This window comes from Eptesicus fuscus, chromosome 7 (assembly GCF_027574615.1).
Source record: "Eptesicus fuscus isolate TK198812 chromosome 7, DD_ASM_mEF_20220401, whole genome shotgun sequence".
NCBI classification, from domain to species: Eukaryota; Metazoa; Chordata; class Mammalia; order Chiroptera; family Vespertilionidae; genus Eptesicus; species Eptesicus fuscus.
Window position 1 is genome coordinate 63,573,057 of NC_072479.1, and position 20,343 is coordinate 63,593,399.

Genomic DNA, 20,343 nt, shown 5'->3' on the forward strand with positions numbered 1-20,343 from the left:
CTCTCTACTGGAGATCCAGCCAGCAACCCAGGTATGTGCCCTGACTGGGAACTGAACCCGTGACCTCTTGGTTCATGGGTCAACATTCAACCACTGTGCCACCCTGGCCAGGCATTTATGTTCACTTTTAAAAAATCGTGTACTTAATGGGGACCTTTTTTTTGAAGAGTTGTTAGAGAAAAATAATGATTACAATTGAGATTCTTTTGATGTTTTAATTACCTTTGAGTTTCATTTTTCCTTAGATAATGTAGAAGTGGCAGAAGTATTCACAAAGGAGAAAAAAATGCTAATTTTCTTTGTGTGGGCATGCTTGAGTTTTTCAACCCAATTCAGGAAAGATTTTGAGATATAATAATGTATTGCTAGATTTGATTAAACACAGAAATGTGAATACTATCCTAGCTATTTTTTTCCTCTGAAATAGTTGAATAGGGGTATAAAGAGGAGAGTTCAGGAGCATAAATCCAATTAGACCTGAAGAAAAGCCTTTCGTTGCGCATATTCAGCATCCAGGCCAGAAGCTTCTTATAACATTTTAGAGGGAATTTTTGCTTCTCTTGGCATATCATGCGAAACTGATTTACTTTTTAAATGCATGAAAACATTCAGTCAACAAACATAAATGGAGCATTAATTTGTGGCCAGGCACTCTGCCAAACACTCAGTACATAACCGGGGTACCTGCAGGAAGTATGGAGTGATCACAGGCTTGACTAGGGAGCGAGGCTCTCCTCCTAAGGCTGCCTTTACCCTTCAGAACTACATTCTCTCTTTACCCTGATGTCTTGGGTGGCTAGGGAGGTGGTTGGTAATCAACATGGCAGGGCTACCTCCACTTTACCCATTCATTGTTATGTAAATTGGGGTATAACAGCAAAATGCATCCTCCTAGTCCTCAAGGAGATCACAACCTAGAAGCAAAGATCCGTCAGTAAATAGACAGCTGTAATTCAGGGTGCTCAGTACTATGATAGAGGGGGCAGGGCAAGCAGAGGACACACATTAGGCAAAGATGCTGAGCCATGAAAATGGTGAGGTAGTGGCAGAGGGAATGGGGATTTAGAGGAAGGGGACAAATCAATCTCTGTGCGTACACACTTTCTGTTTCCAAAATAAATCTATGATTAACATCAGTATTGTACTTTTCCTAACATTCAGGTATTCGTAAATATATATAATTAAATCATTTCCACCTTCTCTTCTAGAGAATTCTGTTTCCAGTCATGATCTCATCATTTTGTTTTGCCCAGCTCTGGGACTTGTAAGAACAGTCAGAGTCAATCTTCAAAATAATCATTTTGATTTCGTGTCATAGTCTGTTCAGGCTGCTATAACAAAAATGCCATAGACTGGGGGGCTTAAGCAACAAACATTTATTTCTCACAGTTTGGAGGCTGGAAGGCCAAGATCAAGGCGCTGGCAGATTTGGTGAGAGACTGATTCCTGGTTCAGACACAGTCTTCTCGCTGTGTCCTCACAAGGCAGACAGGGGTCCCTTTCAGAGGGGCTCTGGTCCCATTCATGTGGGCTGTACTCTCATGATTAATCACTTCCTACAGGGCACACCTCTGAATACCATCACACTGGGGATTAGGCTCCAACCTAGGAATATGGATAGACGCAAACATTCAGTCCATTACATTTAGTTCATCACTTTGTCTTGAGGCACAATGGATTGGGATGAAGGATGGAGAGTGCAGAGGCCAGATTGGCAGGCAGAGGAGCAGGACCAGCCAGTGAAGAAGTGGTCAGTCTGCCCCAGAGACCCAGCAGGTAGTGCTGCCAGCCATTCTTTGGTGGCTGCAGATCTTTCCCAGGTCACCTTCCTGCCTTTCTCCTTTTGACCACTTTACCTTCAAGGGACATTCTGAAGGAGTGAATGGACTTTATCACTCGTGGGTAGACATGTGGAAAACATTTAAATCACAATAAAAGAGGGAGGCTTTCAATGCACTTAGGTGCCAGTTGTAGGAGATCTGGGCCCCAGAGAAAGGAGGAGGGTGGGATAAGAGCGGTGAGTATAAAAAGCAGGTATTTTCCCCAGAGCAGGACATTGCCGATTATAATTAAAGTATGCACTTGCAGTCGAGAAGATTATAAGTTACTGTGGTTTTTTTTAAATGTAATTGATACTGTGGAATAATAAAAGCAAAATGAGTGAATTGGAAAGGAGTGTCAATACAGCTTGCAATCCAGAAACAAGGGCAAGAAACTGAGATGTAAGAAGACAAGTAGTGAAACGAGGAGGGAAAGTAAAGGTAGTTAGGACCACAGTCCATCCCCATTTGTTGTTATTCAGCTGTTCCTCCAGCTATCATCTTGTCTTGACTTCTATTCACATTGAAGCAGCAATCTGATTGGGATCCCAGAGGCCAAAGGCTTAAGGACAGATAGTGGGGAGAAGGGACGAGTTGTCAGCTCACTGAGGTGGGGTGCTCCAGATTCAGGGAAAGTGAATGATGAGTTGGCAGATTAAAGTCTTTCTCAAGCTCCTGTGGACACTTTCGGTGATTCCTGGGGCAAGCACTCCTCTCTGTGAGAAATAGTGAGAACAGAATTGCTGCCTTTGAAGGAAACTCATCATGTAAAAGTGAGTGATTCTGAATGAGGTGTAGAATAAAAGCCATTTCAAATTCTTGAAAATCATATATTATATAAAAGGAAGAGGCACTCTAACCATATCATCAGAAGAGAAAATCCTTTTTAGATTTTAAAAGAGATGGCTTTCTAAATGACAAAAAAAAAGTTTTGCTGTTCTCTTAAATTGATTCCTACCACTCCAAAACTAAACAAAACACAGGTACAAATTCATCACCAACTTGCTACCTAATATCTACATATACCTAGTCCATATACATCCTATATAATAACAGCCTAATATGCTAAGTGTCTGGTCTTTCCGTCGTCTGTTCAACCAATAAAAGCGCAATATGCTAATGATATGCTAAGGCCACTTAACTGCTCGCTATGACATGCACTGACATCAGGGGGCAGACAATCGACTGATCAACCAGTCGCTATGACGTGCACTGACAACCACGAGGCAGATGCTCCAAGCAGTACCTTAGCTTGCTACTGGGGTCTGGCTGATCAGGACTAAGTGAAATGGGCTAGACATGCCCTAGAGGCCTCCTGCAGTCCCTCCCCGGCTAGCCAACCTCCCGCGTCCCACCCCAGCCCTCACTGAGCACCAGTGGGGTCCCTTGGCCTGGCCTGCAACCTCTCGCAATCCAGGACCACTTGGGGGATATCGGAGAGCCAGTTTCAGCCCGATCCCACAGGACAGGCTGAGGGACCACACTGGTGCACGAATTCGTGCACCGGGCCTCTAGTTTCATATATGTGTGCACACATATAATACCTTCATACAAATGCATATATATATATATATATATACCCACACAAATAAACACTTATGTTTATTATTTTAGGTAAAACAACATCTATAAATGTCTTGAGGGCAAAGATTCTGCTTTATTCATCTAACAATCATGAGTCTTACATAAGCATAACAGAACTGAACACATTTATAAAACCAATAAACACATTGCAAACAAACATTAAAGGATATTAAGCCTAAAATGTCAGAGGTAAATTAAATGCTCTGAAGCACACAGTAAACACAGAAGTATGAAATAAAAGTGCACAAAAGATATATATATATATATATATATATATATATATATATATATACTTATCTATCTATCTATCTATCTATCTACATATATATATATATATCTCAAGGATATTAAAGAAGAATATGTAATTTGGAATAGAAAATAGTCTTGTATCTTATATTTTGTGTGATAGAGACTCAAATAACATGCTCTAAAAGAGATGAATTCTGTAATGAACCTCATTTTAAAAATTAACTTTCGCTTATATGGGAAATCTAAAGAACAAAATAAATGAACAAACAAAATTGAGACAGAGTCATAGACACAGAGAACAGACTGATGGTTGCCAGAGGGGAGGGGTGTTAGAGGACTGGGTGAAAATGATGAAAACATTAATAAGTACAAATTGGTAGTTAAAAAATATTCATGGGGATGTAAAGTATAGCTATAGGGAATATAGTCAATAATATTGTGGTAACTATGTGTGGTGCCAGGTGGGTACTGGAAATATGAGTGAGTGGGGGACACTTTGTAAAGGTTGTGTAACCACTATGCCATGCACTTGAAAATAATACAAAATAATATTGAATGTAAAATGTAATTGAAATACAAAATTTTAATTAAAAAAATAAGAATAAATATAAAATAAAATGAAGTCCCAAAGTGAAAAAGTTAATGGCATTCCTTGCCCCATAGTCCCAACCCTTTAAAATCTGAGAAATCATTTTATTTTCTGTAAATTGGAAGGCAAAAGATTAGAATACAGTGCCTGCTTCAAGTGTGGAAACCTTCTAAAATGCATTCAGAAGACTGTTTGGGTTTGAATACTGTGGTTGTTTTTCTTGGATAATCGTATATTTCAGAAGTTCCCTTTTATATTGCATTTGATCTTGTGATAGTTTTTACTGGTATAGTTTGTTGACTGTTCTCTCTTGTCTTACTTTTAAATTTTTTATATGTTTTTATTGATTTCAGAGGAAGGAAGGGAGATGGAGAGATAGAAACATAAATGATGAGAGAGAATCATCAATTGGTTGCCTCTTGCATGCCCCCTACTGGGGATCGAGCATGTACCCTGACCAGGAATCAAACCATGACCACCTGGTTCATGGGTCAATGCTCAACCACTGAGCGACACCTGCCAGGCTCTCTGGTCTTATTTTTTGCAGATATTAAAGCAGGCAGGCCTCAGAACTGTCAATGAAAGAACAGATCACATGGGGTTAGGAAGGGGCGATTTTATTCACCAAGAGAGGTTTTTTGTTAGCTTAGTGAAAGCCTTTCCCTTCTTTCAAATAAATGTCAACAAATGGAAAAACATGCCTCTTACTAAATTTAGGGGCAGCACTAATATGAAAACATCAGCAACCTTGAACTTTTGTCTTGGTGAAGTTAACCATCACAATCTCTTAAGCAATGCACAGGTACTGCTCTAAATGTAAACTCTCAGGTTTGTTGCATGGATTTTTGATGTGTACAATGAACTCCAGATGTTTAACACTCGGAGACATGTAAACGTTTGATTTTCTACAGATTGAAGCCTGACCATTATCCATTTGTTCACATTTAACAAGTGCCTAAAATGTGTCAGGTGTCATGGCAATAATGGAGGATTCAAAGATCTGGAGTAGAAATTCCCCATTTCAAGGCGTGTCCTGAGGGAGTGGGTAAAAGAATTAACAGTCCCTGTCAGTGTGATGGGGCTATGTAATGCTAACTCATGGAGCATTCACCTGCACTAGGATTATTCTGAATGCTTTCCAGACATTGCCTCATTTAAGCCTTGCAACTCTATACAAAACATACAGATACACAATCCTTCATCTGCAGTTCCGAACTCCGAACACTCCTGACAGCTTAAATGTTTATTTTTAAAATTCATTTGATAGCAAAGTTTGATCTGAGGTAATGCTATTTCTCATCTCTCTCCACTTTGGTATGAACAGTCATACTTTTACTACAGAAATATTTGTTTGATTACTGAGAACTGCCCCAGATACTGCTGGAGATTTTATTCTTGTACTATTAGTAGGTCCATTTATCAGAGGAGAAAATTGTGATTTAGAGGGATTAAGTAATTTTGCCCACAGTCTGACAGCTAATAAAAGGCAGAGTCAGGATTTGAACTGAGGTAGCCTGGCTCCCAAGTCCTTAATCTTTGCTACACATTCTGGCTTTTAAATGTTGTGATGCGATTAAGCACAAAGCTCTATGGGCTCTATGGGGCTAATCTAAATTAGACAGAGAGTTTCAAGGAAGATTTTCTGAAGAAGAGAGCATTGCTTGATTTGAGTGGGAGAGGAATAGGAGAGTTAGACGAAGAAAGTGGGGAAGGGCAAAATGCAGGCACACATATGTGAAATGTACAGAGATTGGCTGGTATGATACTTGGCCTTTAGTAGTGACTCAATAAATGATACTAATAAAATAACTCACTAGGGGAGTTGTAAATGATGTAATTTGGTAAGAGCAAATGGTCATAATGAAAGTGTTCACGAGTCAGTCTTCACAGTGATAAGCATTCAGTGTCTGTCTATTTGCTTTCTTCCTCTTTCCCTTCTCCTCTTCCTCTTCTCCCTTCTCTTCCTCCTTAACCTTTTGCCTCACCAGAGTCTCAATGATTTTATGGTACATAAAAACAAAAGTGTGTCACTTAAAAAAAAAGGGTAAGAGAAAATTGGGGGGAGAAAGAGAAGAAATCATACTTTATTTGAAAAGTTATTCTGGCCCTAGCCAGTTTGTTTAGGGGTTAGAGCACTGGCCCTTGGACTGAAGGGTTCTGGGTTCAATTCTGGTCAAGGGTATGTACCTTGGTTGCAGGCTCTATCCCTGGCCCCAGTCAGGACGCATAGGGGAGACAACCAATCAATGTGTTTCTCTCACGTCGATGTTTCTGTCTCTCTCTCTCTCCTCCTCCCTTCCACTCTCTCTAAAAATCAATGGAAAAAATACCCTTGGATAAGGATTAACAACAACAACAAAAATTTATTCTCATAATTGTTTGGGGATGGAACAAAACTGAGATAGTGTTGCCATCATGAGGCTATACAGTAATCCAAAGGATATATTTTAGATTTGGGCAATTGCACAGCAGTGGGGATGAAGATGGGGGAATGGAAATGAGAACTGCCCAGAAAGTACTAGTAGAATCCAGAAGAATAGGACCTCGAATGTAGTGTGTGGGAGGAAGGACAGAGAAGTCTTTGGTGGCTCCCAGATTCCTGGCTGGAGAGGAAGAAAGGCCTAAGGATAGATTTAGGTTTTGATTCATCTGTGGATGTGAAATCTGAGGATGTTCTTTCCTGATGACCTGAAGGTTGTTTTTTTGTGTGTGAAGTTGTTGATGGAATTATATGTGGAGAACAAAGGAGTGAAGATGGGGCAGGCATTGAATAAAGAGCAGCATAGCCACTGAGGGGAGTGGGAGAATGCAGGAGATTTATGGATTGTCGCTATAGTAACTCGAATATTTTGCGTTAGCAGGTCCCTCTGAATGTTTTGCATGTTAGATTGAGACACACATTTTTTAGTGATTGGTTCATTCTTTAACAAATATTCAGTATAGACTAATTTTGTTCCAGTCATTTTATTGGATGTTGAGGGCAATTGATGAATTAGACCCAAGGGTTTTCCATTCTAGGTTCTTATCTAACAGACAGATTTTGAGTGGGGAGTGTTTACTCAGTTTATTGTCACCATCAGTAGAGAAAATTCAACTTCCTATATGATTTATATTTTTATATTTTGACTTCTTAATTCTATTGTCTACTTTGCCATAAAAAACAATCCAAACCAAAGCAAGAATAACAAAATCCCTAAAACTAAGAAGCCCTCTAACTTCTATTCAACTCACCACCATACTTCCCAGTCACCCAGATTTGAAACCTGAGTTGTTTTAAATGCCTTCTTCTCCTTGGCTTAAAAATTGATTCACTGTAGGACTGTCAGTTCTGTGTCTAAATCTGTCCCTCTTTCTCCATCACTTTGTTCATTCTACCTCGGGGCCTCTACTCAACACAGTTTCATTCCACAAAAGCATAGGGACTGGAATACATAAAAGGAGTATATATAATCCCTTCCTTAAAGGGATCTGAATCTTATGATTTCGGTCTTAGCTTCCCAATCATTCTTCCAGTGTCCTCTAGTACTTCCTATGCTGCACATGTACATCACTCAGCACAGTGATGGGCATTCAGTGTCTGTCCATTTGCTTTCTTCCCCTTTCCCTTCTCCCTTCTCTTCCTCCTTAACCTTTTGCTTCACCTCAGTCTCAATTCTCCATAATAATCTAACCCTGACTGTAAGAGAGAAGAATAAAAGGGAGAAAGATTTAAAAAGACAGAGAAATGCTACCTTGCTAACATGGGACACCCACTTTCCTGTTAATTTCCCCCAAAAACCAACTCTAATTTTATCATGCCGCATGATAAATTTATAGTACAGCTGGAAGTGGTGTTCATTACCCACCAGATAAAATCATGTGGTGTTCCTGACCCCACCCACACTTACTGTGACTATTTCCTTCAGTCTTCTCCTTGGCCAGCTCAAGCACTTCATGGCCCTGCCAACCCTATGCTTTCCTCTTCGCACCTGTGTTCTCTCTTCATGGGATGCTCTTTCCCATCTTCACCCCTTTTTTCTGTTAAAACCATTGCTGTCTTTCAAGACCCACTTGCTTGGCCTGTTTCCTACATAATACTTTCCCAGACCCCTGTCAGTCCTCATCGATTCCTCTTTAAGCCTCTTTGCTTATAGGTCGTAGTTTTTTAAAACACTGAAAGCAAACCTTGGCCTTGTCACTTCCTAACTATATGATGTTGGGCAAGATATGTATTTGCTGTAAGAAAGCTCTGTGTTCCCGTTGGTACAATAGGAATTATGCTAGCGCCTCCCTGAAAAGATTTTTGTGACCACTGCAGGGGTCACAGGTGATTTGGTGCTCTAGTCTGTAGCATGTAGTGAGCACTCGGGAATTAGCTGCTGCCATTGCTGTGACTATTATTACTATTTTCTCTTTAGAGCACTAAACATCTTCTACAGTATATCACAGTTCTCTGTTCACATCACCGGCCCTCCACTAGGTCAAAAGTCCCCGAGCTCACAAGCCCCAGTCGGGAACCTTGCATCTCCCAGAGCATGGCACACTTGGGGCAGGAGCCTCGGCAGTGGGCTTGCAGAGGGTACATGTAAATCATCCGGCTGACAGTCACAAGAATGTTGTTGCCCGACAGTGTGTTCAGACAGAAACTTATTTCACAAAACACAAAATAAAACAAAAGTTTTCACCATAAAATCAGAATTTAGATTACCTTATACGATGACTGTCAGGGTTCAGAAGAAATGAGAATGTGCTTTGGTTGTTAAAATTCTTGATCAAACGAGGATTAGGACAGGAAGCTGAGCATACCAGTGGGAAGACTAGAAGAAAGTAAACCAGGCATGTCCGAGGGAAGCACTCTGAACCAATTTCTAGTTGCCAAACAAACGGAAGAATAACAAGAAGTATTGAATCGGTGTGGTCAGTGAACAGGAAACTTGAGTCGTGAGCAAAAAATATGTAGGTATTAAAAATGAGATTCAGTGGGTTTGCTGCTAATGAGGACATTGAGCAGGTTTAAAGAATCATTTCCTAGCTACTTTAATGGTGTTAAAAATAGATGTCTGTTAAAATGACATTGTAGTAAATAGATTTTTCTCCGTAATAGAAAATGAGTAAGTAAGGAATCATAAGAAACAAAATGAATGAGTAAGTATGATGGCAGTCATTTTTTTCTTGATGTAACCAGTGAAAGTAATGGCATTTTGGAAACCAGCAAAATGTTCAAAATGTATTTGATTTTGGAAAAGATTAGGAAGAGGCCAAATTCTGTGAGACATTTAGGTTTTCTCCACAGAACTAAATTAGAAAAGAGGATATTATGTGGCTAGTAAAGGCAAAATAAATTTCCCCACAGGTGTAGATAAAGTATATGAGAAGGTAACTAATATTTATCTCGTATCTATTATTTGCCAGGGTCTTTACATTCATCATTGAAGTTTATTCTTCACAGAGCTCTCTAATATGGGTCCTCATTTCCTCATTTTAGACTTGGAAAGATTGGCTAACTTTTCCAGGGCCACAGAACTAGGACAAAATGACAGTTAACATTAGGCTTGTCTGGAAATCAAATATATATACTGTGTCATTCTGCCTCCCTGCTATTGCTTGCTCAGACAGTGTATCATTTTCTCATTTTCTTTTCTACTTTATCCTTCCTATTTACTTAGGGTCCCAGAGCAGAACAGTGATAGAGGGTGTTTTAAATCAGTTAATGAATTGTAACAGTATTCCCTAAAAAAATCAGTAATCATTAGGGCATCAATATTTTGATTGCAGGGATTTGTGTTGCTGGTGGCAACGAGCACCATGTCTTCATGTGCCAGACCACTAAGTACCTGAGGAAAGAAAAGGGAGAAGGGAGGAAAGAGTCACAGTTCTTTTTTATAGGCCCACACACTACCTAGGAATTGTTGAGTTGTATTATAGGACATTCTGTAAACTCAGTTTGTACTCATTTTGAAAAGCTCTGCTGTAGAGTAACCATGTTCTGACTGTACTAAGGAGCTGAGGACAAGTCCTAAGAGTTGTTCACTTGGTCAGAATAGAGACGGCATCGATCAGCTGAGGACTCACAGTTGTTGCCGTTCTTTATGGAATAAAACCAGAGGTCTCGGTATTGCAGACCCTTGGGCTGTCTTGTTCTGATGCTCCTCATAGGCCAGTGCAGATAACTACATGTTTTGGTGGGGACACATGTGGATGAAATTCGTTTATGATATGTAGAAATAGAAGGGGAACATGACTAAGCAGCTGAACATCTTTGAGATAAACCATTTGAAATGTGTAGTTTGATGATGCTATTATAAGCTCCTCAAGTTTAATCTACACTTCTTTGAGCCTTCTTGATTATTCAGTCTTAAGTCTGTGGGAGCTTGTTCTTAGGTTCTTAATAATCAGATAAGAGTTCAGACCAGAGATAGTTGGTTGCTATGTTTAGAACCATATCCTGCCACATTTGAAGAGAGAAGTTAGTCAATGTATATCTATATTCCAGGAACCTCTTTGGCCAGGAAAAGTGAAACAGCTTTCTTTGTAGAACTTACACCTGTGTGTTATAATAGCTGCTGTTTTCCCAACATTTCTAGATTTGGACAGAGAAGAAGAAGCAGTATAGAAAATATAAATCTTTTTTTTTTTTAAATCCTCACCCAAGAATATACTTTTATCTAATTCCAGCCAGGGCAAGTAATTCTTGAATTCTCACCTGACTCAACCAGCAATGACTTTCTCCTTTGATCTTTGTAACCCTCTTTAGACAAAATACTATTTTAGTATTTCTTATAATGAAGCCAGTACCAAAGGCATTTGTGTTTTTGTCTTATCTTTCCAACCAAACTATAAGCTTTTTGAGAGTAGCTACTATTTATAACTAACTTTTTATCTTAAGAAGATTCTAATATACAATAGATATTTAAGAAAAAGTATTTAATTGATATGTAGATGTATGTAAATAATTACTGTTTACTATTTTTGTAATATTTGCATTTTGTATCATAGTGAAATTCTTGATCAGAACAGGGGCTACTCTAGACAGTATATTCATTCTGAAAACAGCTTAATATTAATACCAAATTTAAAGCTCAATTTAGGTCAGGCTATATGTTCTTATGACTGATGACATGTTGGGTGTGGAGTCTCAAAATGGTTTTACATACATTAACCCTTTGCCCTCGCTTGCTTTTTTCTCGATTCCTTTATTCTAATGCTAACTGTCGAGTCACACTTGACATCCGAGTGCAAAAGGTTAACTCACCCAGGTTAGGAGTTAATCACTGAAACTAAGCAATTAGTTAAGTATTATTGTTATAATAGAGGACCAGCGCGTGATTGAAATCAAGCAAGGAGGCGCCCCGCCTCCTGCCTCCCACCTCCCGCCACTGGGAGGAGGCGCCCCACTTACCACCTCCTCGTGTGGCCACCTGCATGTGCCTCACTGCACACGCAGCCTCCTGCTGATCAGTTGTTATGTTGTGACGGTGTCATGACCATTAGCATATTAGCTCTTTATTATATAGGATATAACATTTGCATTTAGGTGAATCTAAATGTGTATATTGCATCTATCTATCTACATATATATATATGTATACATCCTACATAATAAAAGGGTAATATGCAAATTAACCATCATTCTGCTACGCTCACGATTGGGCCGGCAGGAGGCGCGGGTGGCGGGACTCAGGGTGGCCGGGGTGGCCGATTGGGCCGGCAGGAGGAGCGGGGGGCGGGGACTCGCAAGTCCCCGCCCCCTGCGCCTCCCGCTGCTGAGCGGGGACTGATGGGGCCGGTGGAAGGCGCGGGCGGTGGGGCCTCGTGAGTCCCTGGCCCCCGCGCCTCCCACAAGCGTGACTGGCCACCGCGCTGCTGAGTGGGGACCAATGGGGCTGGCAGAAGGCGTGGGTGGCGGGACTCTGGGTCGCCGATCATGCTGGTGGGAGGCGCTCCAATCAGCGGGTGGCCAGAGCCAAGGCCTGGGTCCCAGGTGCCAGAGGAAAACTGGTGCCGGCGGAAAACTGGTGCCGGCAGCCAGGTGAAGGAAGGTCTATTGCACGAATCTTCGTGCAACGGGCTTCTAGTATATATATATTCACATATACGTACACACATATCTATATGTATAAAACCCTAATATGCAAATAGACCAAACGGTGGAACAACTGGCTGCTATAACATGCTCTGACCACCAGGGGGGGTGCGCAGAACATGCCGGGCATTGGCAGCAAGCAGCAGAGTGTGGAACGTGGTGGGCGTCAGCCATGGCTGGATGGTGGAGCAGGTGAGCAGGGAGGAGTGCCAGACTAAGGCGGGGCCTGTCGCTGTCATCAGGGTGAGCCTCTGGTGGTTACTGAAAATTCATTGCTCCCACGCACCGCAGTCCCACCCAGCACTTGCACCCACTGCTGGCTCTGGCCCTACTCGCACCTGCAGCCAGTGCCGGAGCCACTGCTTGCACCCACTGCTGGTGCCTGGCAGTGGCCCTGATCTCTCTGCTCCCTCAGCAGGTGCAAGTGGTGGCTGCTGGCCCCGATTGCCCCTGAGGACCTCTCTGCCTCCCCCTGCTCCTGAGGGGTGATCAGGGCAGCAGCCACCGCTTGAACCTGTTGAAGGCGCCAGCCCTGGCCCTACTTGCACCCGCTGCTGGCGCTGGCCCCAATCCCTCCGCACCATCAGCAGGTGCAAGTGGGGCTGGCGCCATCAGCACGTGGGAGCCTTGGCAGTGGAAGAGGGGCTGCCGGCAGACAGGGGACCGGGGGCTGCAGCAGGTGGGGCCAGGTTGGTATGTGGAGGATGGGTCAAGACCTGCCCCTGTGCCTACCGCAGCCTTGTGGCCCACAGCCTGCCGGTTTTGGCCAGTCCCCATAGGCCACACTGAGGGACCTCACCGGTGCAAGAATCCATGCACTGGGCCTCTAGTAAAATATAATTACAGAGCCTTGTATATGGGGCCAGGAAAACAGACAGCAGCCCCTAACTCTGCAGGAGAGGGAGAATAAGTCACATAAAACATGACATTTTAGTGATGTCTTTCAAAGCGGTAAGAATTTCCCAGGAGACCCATGGGGCAGGCACATCAGGCATAGGGAACAGTATGTGTCAAGGTGCCAATGTATTTCAAAACTTGGAAACTATCTTTACCCTTGAATTGTTTAAGAGCACACTCACTCATTTCAGTGACTCTGAGAGTCAGTGACAACAGAAAAAAACAAATCCCGGTTGTGTAATTATTCAATGTTTATTGAACACTATCGTACTCATCACTAAAATGAATCTTTTTAGGCCCTACCTCCACCCAGTGAGTGCCTTCTAATGAATAAGACAACTGAGATAGGGATGAAAGCAGCATCTAGTCAATTGGCAGCTGTCTAAAAGGGCCTGTGGCCCTCCATATAGAGGCTTATAGATGCAGTGCTGCACTTTGAGTTGCGCTGGGTTCAAGTTGGCAGCAGTTGTGGATTTATTTTGCTTCAGGCAGCCGTACTCAAGGTAGGGGGGCTGCCCGTTCTGGTGCCTGGAAATTTTACGGTGGTCCAAGCGTAGCCCCAGTTAGAAAACCCGTGTGTGATCCAGCTGTTTTCTAAGTGGTCATCAATATGTGTGGATTCATAAAAACTATGAAATATTCTGATACCAGATAATCAGAGCGAAACTTTATACAATTTGGGGAAGTTCAGCCAGAAATTTTGAGAATAAAATAAATATCTCTTCATGTAATTATAAAACCTTACTGATTGAAATCCCTCTTTCCTATGAAAAATTATAGGGAATAATCTCTAAGATTATTACAGGACTATAGTTAAAATTGTCAAAATTTTGTGCTTATGTGACACAGGACATATCATTTTGAAATATTAATCTTTTTTAAAAAACAAAACACAGAGAATTCTATTTTATTAGTTGAAATAAGTCTAATCTCAACTGTATATGCCGAAATAATTTTTTTCAAAATTCCAGGTATAGTATTATTATGACATATTGTCTAGAATACAAAGAGTTCTAAAATGAAAGGTAATTATTTATTTTTGCCTTGATGGTTTACATTAGTGATTTTCACCAGTGTGCTGCAAGAATTTTTAAAACATGCAATACTTTTTTAGTCAGGGCTACTGATCTCTTTTCCCTTAAATTATTAAGTGGAAAAATGACAACAGCCAACATGACAATAGTCATCCAAGATGAATGAATCAAAATGATACCTATTTTTTTTTTTTGTCAGATTGGCAAAAAATGGAATGTATTTTTGTTGTGCGTCAGAATTATAGTAATTAGTTTATGTGTGCCATGAGATGAAAAAGGTTGAAAATCTCTGGTTTACATCATAGTGAATTAATAGCTTGTCCAATATAAGCATATTAAAATATATATTTAATTTTAAAATATTATTTTAAAAATAATCCTATCTAATAATAGAGTAACATGTAAATTACCATCACTCCACTACGCCCACGATTGGGTGGCAGGAGGCTGGGGGGCGGGACTCGGGGTGGCCTATCCGGCCATTGAGAGGCATGGATCCGCTGCCACTGAGGGGGGCAACCCTGCTGTTGAGAGGCGCAGAGGGCGGGACTCCCGCCCCCTGTGCCTCTCAATGGCTAGATCCGCGGCCGCTGAGGGAGCCTGCCGCGGACACCCAGCTGCGCCTCTCAATGGCAGGGTAGCCAGGTGTCCATAGCAGCCCCCCTCAGTGGCCGATGAGAGGCCTCTCAACAGCAGGGTAGCCCCCCTCAGCGGCCAGGGACCATCAAAAGTGGGGGAGCTGGGTGCCTGTCTGCTCCGGCACCAGGCCTTTCAGAAGCCTCCGCCGAGCCAGAGGCTTCTGAAAGGCCCGGTGCACCAGCGGACAGGCACCCAGCTCCACCGCGAAAAGCGAAAGCGTGTAGGGGACCCTACACGTGCATGATTCAATCATGCACTGGGCCTCTAGTATTTATATAAGAGACTGAATAATAAATAAGGATTTTGGATGACTGAACTAATTTGTGTGCATTTTTCACTTATATTTTATTTCTACTTGTCTTGATTTTCATGTTAGATCTGTTTCCTTTCTCATATTCCCTGTACTTATTCCTTACATTTACATTTTTGCTGAACACTGAGCTGCAGTTCTGAAGTTATAATATTCCTGTGAACTGGGTCAGGCTACTTAAGCATGCTGAGCCACCACCGACTCATCTTTAAAATGGTGAAAATGATGTTGGTCCTGACTCCCTTCCAGGGGTCCTAGAGGATCAAATGCTTTCTTGCTTACAAAAATGTCAAGCAACACACAGTTAAAGGGAGTATCATATTGATTGTATATTTTAAAGTTTATATTTGTTCATATTATAAAGACAAGTTTGCCTTAGGTAAGAGAAGTCTGGTACTATCTTTGCAGGAGGAGGGAACTTACTTGGGAGGTCAGATGTTTCTCTTGCAGTTTGCATATGCATCTTTATGCCTGCAAGTGTGGATGTGGGTGTTAACTGCACCTCACTCCCAAAGCTTCAACTCCATTATCCTGGAGGTCACAATTCACGGAGCAATGCAATTTCACATTCTTTCCTGTCACCCTTCTCATACTACAGGAAAGACTTAGGTGGCAGATGTGTTTAATGAGAATAACTCCCGAAATCTTAACCACAGAGACCATACAGAGCTAGCTTTGGGATCTACTTCTGCGAATTCATCCCCACCCTTACTTCTTCTCTCTCTCTATTCCTTCCATCCATGGGCCATTTGTCCAATCCTTTTGCAATCAAGGTTTGTGGATGTGTGAACTACATATGTACTTCAAGAGGAGTGTACAGTACTTTAAAATATGCTATTCCTTAATATGTAATTTGTGTATACCTGTTTGGAAAAGATACTAAATAGCAACCAAGATGCAGGTACAGTTTGAAAATTCATCTCTGAGTAACAAAATTGTATTCCTCATTTCAGAACATGATGAGTGTGTCACAAATCAGCACAACTGTGATGAAAATGCTCTGTGCTTCAATACTGTCGGAGGACACAACTGTGTTTGCAAACCAGGCTATACGGGGAATGGAACCACGTGCAAAGGTAAAAGGTTTCAGTGCCAACACCTCTTCCTTTAGGAATAATGTAAGCCATCTTTACCTCCCTCCACCCCTTCTCATCACTGTTATCTACCTCCTGTGCACTATGCACACACATTGAGAACGTTGCAGTGTGGCTCATAGTCTTCCTCCTGGTTACATCAGTGGTTAATTGGCCAAATTGTTCAACTTTGACTTCATGTTCCTTGACCTCAACCACAGTGGTTTTCATCTCTATTCCTCCAGCAGATCACATCCTGGACATTTTATTGTCTGAACCCAAGTCCCTCTGCTTCCAGTTTGCCTACAATTCTTGAACTTCAATTTTTCTGACCCTCCATTTTCATTCTATTTACCAGTCTCCTTCTAGGTTAAGATTTTTTTATTTGTTTTTCTGTGCTTGTTTGTTTGTTTTGTTTTGTTTTAGTCCAAATGTGACCATCTTTTTTTTTTTGGCAGCATTGTATTCAACTGTGAAATATTTGTATTTTGAGCCAGTCTCGCAGTTTTTCTTCTCTGCCTAATCTCTTGAGCTGTTGATAGTAATTAATTGGGGATTTTAGATCTCTACATTTTATAGTTTACCATTTTAGTTCCTTTGCCGATACCAATCAGTAATTCTTTTAAATGTCCTGTTGAGCTCAGATTTTCATTTCCATCAGTGGCTATTCCAGCTACAGTTCACCACCAAATGGTAATTCACTCTTTCACCAATGCCCTCTGTTCCTTCATCGGATGAGCTTACCGCCTACTTCATTAGGGAAATAAAGGTTCCATTTTGGAACCTCCGCCAACTCCCATAGGATAAAGTCCATATTCATTATTATGTCATATAGATTTATTTTTGATTTAGCTAATTTAGGCATTTTAAGCTTCAAACTGCCCATTTTTTAAATGTACTATGTCCATCATTCTGGAGTTTATTAAAATTGATTTGCTACAACACTGTGTGTGTGTGTGGAGGAAGTAACAGGGTGGCTGTTAATGAAGTGGCCTGTGAGCATGGGTCTTAAGACCTGGTCTGCAGAAATACATGGGATGCAAACATGGATGGGCCAGAGGATTACTCTGGTTTGTGAAAGTCCATGAAAATCTTTGATTTAGAGCAAGCATGTCAAACTCAAAGGCTAACATGGGCCAAATAAACAAGGTTTAATTTTATCTGGGCCGCAAAAAAACGAAAGCTTCAAGTTTCATAGAAATACGGGTTTATATAGATAGAGACATGCTGAATATGAAGGGCTAAAATAACTGAGTAATCCTTAACATAAAATAATAGAGCATTTTAATAAAAATTAATATTTTTCTTGAACATTAACTTACCAGACAATGGATAACTGCATAAATTAATAAGCGTAATGCAAATAAACCTATTTTTCTTGTTCTCAAAAAGTGAAATATTTCCTGTTGTGCACACCAAACAAGTCAGTCCAAGACAAATGATGTGGCAATCGGCTGCTAAAATATTTGCTGCTAGTATTAGTGGAGAGAAATGGTGCACCTGCACGTAAGGCGCATAAGGGAAATGAATGCAACACCATTATAGTAATCAGTCATTAGCAAACATTGTTGTAGTTCGTTATTAATAACTAGAGGCCCAGTGCACGGATTCGTGCACATTGAAAGGAAATTAATTAGAAGGTGGCTGGTGGGGTAGGACTGGGTGAGACTGGCCAGACATGCCCTGAAACCAACCTCCTGGGGTCCTTCCTTGGCTGGCTGCACCTGGGGTGGTGCCAGGGCTTGAAGGGCATCTACAGAGTGAGCAAGGTCCCTTGTGCGGGTGGGGATAGGGCCGAAACTGGCAGTCTGACATCCGCCGAGGGGTCCTGGAGTGCAAGAGGGCACTCTGCAAAGTTACTGTTGCTAGGCAGCTCCTGCTTGAGTGTCTGCCCCCTGATGGTCAGTGCACGTCATACCTACTGGCCAATTGGCTAGTTGCTTAGCCTTTTATATATATAGGTTATATATAACAGGATATTGTAAAAATTAAGTTACAAAATTTTATTAAAACGTTTCTTACATACTGTTACATTGGCTGGGCCACAAAAATATTCATTGTGGGCCGCATGCGGCTCACAGGCCACAAGTTTGACATGCTTGATTTAGAGAATTGTGGAAAAGACCCCGTGAATGTAACGAGCTGGTTTAGTTCATCTGTGACAGATCTTGCCAGGCTGAGGGAACAGCCTCTGAGCCTCACAGAGCCAAAGAATTTGCTAAAGGGGCAGGGGGCTAAGTCTCATACATCTTGTTTTTCTCACCTTCTTTGAAGGAAGCACACCTCCAAAGATCACCTTTACAATGGCTCAGACCTTGACTATTTTTTTCTACTCACTTGCAAATCCACTCTAAGACAACAGGCTACGCAGTTTCTTTGCCCTTGGTCCTGGATCCTGACCTATGCTTAGCATGGGGATGCAAGACTCTTTCTGAAGACAACTACAGCAGTCTTCTTACTCTTGGCTAATTCATCACCAGGCTTGATTTAAACCTTTTTGAAAGCTGGGGCATTTCTCTAATATTTTGGCACTTTGGCCAATGTGTGGAATGATCAGATCCTCATAGGATTTAGTCATTTCCTATTTTCTTATTGTTTTCTCTAGACAGTGGTTTGCTCCTTAAGAAAACTACAGAGGATAGCTGCCATATTTTAGGTTTGATTTCAAGCTGGATTATTATAATGATGTGAAATCCTAATTCTAATTCATTTGCTGTTGTATAAGGTTACTGTTTTTTTTTTTAAAACAGAAAGTTAAGTATTTTATTTTACAGGTGAAATTTTTTTTCTTAACATTGGAAAGAACATTGTTTTAGAAATGGTACTGTTTGGAAAATATTGTGTGAATCTGAAATTAGAATAGCACTTATAATTTGGGGTCCACATCTCTAAGGGAATAAAGAAAAGCTGGATTTAGAGCATCTTGAACTACTTACTTCTAAAGTGCTAAAGTCATGTATCTGAATTATTTTAGCATTTTGCAAAGATGGCTGTAGGAATGGAGGAGCTTGTATTGCTGCTAATGTGTGTGCCTGCCCACAAGGCTTCACCGGGCCCAGCTGTGAAACAGGTAAGAATATCATTCCATCTGCTAGAAAATGAATTTTTGCACTAATGTACCAAAGTAATCCATGAGGAAAATACTGTTTTGTGTGGGCTCTCATAGCATGGAGCTATTAATAAGGAAGTGCTAAGAGGGAAGAAAGAGGGGGGAGGGAGGAGAGAGGAGGGAGGGGTCTCAGTGATGCATATTCACTAGGTAGTTCCCCAATCTGACTCTAAGGAGGTTTTACAGCTATTATAACTAGAAGCATATTAAACATTTTCAGCACGATATGTGGGATTGCCCAGGATTTTATATGTCACAATTTATTTTACTAATTTAGAGCTCATTTTTTCCTGGAATCTATCTAACTATATCAAAATGTAGACTTCAAGCTCATGGCCAAATCACATCCTAGGACACATTACCTTCTGCATTCACATTTGAGAATTTTTAATAAATCTTTACCTGGCCCAATCAATATTCATGTATTGCTTATTTATGAAATATTTAAAGTTTTCTACTCATTTAATCATTTCTCATTTAAGTCCATTCTACCTACTCTTTCTGATGGATACTAATACTAGAAACTTAAAAAAAATTATTTTTTAATTCTTTATTGTTTAAAGCAGGCGTCCTCAAACTATGGCTCGCAGGCCACATGTGGGTGTTTTTGCCATTTTGTTTTTTTTACTTCAAAATAAGATATGTGCAGTGTGCATAGGAATTTGTTCATAGTTTTTTTTAAACTATAGTCTGGCCCTCCAACGGTCTGAGGGACAGTGAACTGGCCCCCTGTTTAAAAAGTTTGAGGACCCCTAGTTTAAAGTATTACATATAGTATTACATATGTATCCTTTTCCCTACATTGACCTCTCCCTGGCCACCTCCTCCGGCACATGCCCTCACCCCCCTAGTGTCTGTGTCCATTGGTTATGCTTATATGCATGCATACAAGTCATTTGGTTGATCTCTGACTGTGCCCCCCTGCCTTCCCTCTGAAGTTTGACAGTCTATTAGATGCTTCCCTGTCTCGGGAGCAT

The 20,343-nt window shown here is 41.2% G+C and overlaps 1 protein-coding gene across 1 annotated transcript in view; it reads left to right on the forward strand.

Annotated features, from left to right (window-relative positions):
• Window positions 1–20,343, forward strand: part of NELL2 (neural EGFL like 2) — a 366,183-nt gene that overhangs the window by 253,872 nt on the left and 91,968 nt on the right. The window contains exons 15-16 of the mRNA XM_054719142.1: window positions 16,138–16,260; window positions 19,232–19,327. Of these exons, the coding sequence (XP_054575117.1) occupies window positions 16,138–16,260; window positions 19,232–19,327 (219 nt within the window). The remainder of the gene's footprint in view (window positions 1–16,137; window positions 16,261–19,231; window positions 19,328–20,343) is intronic.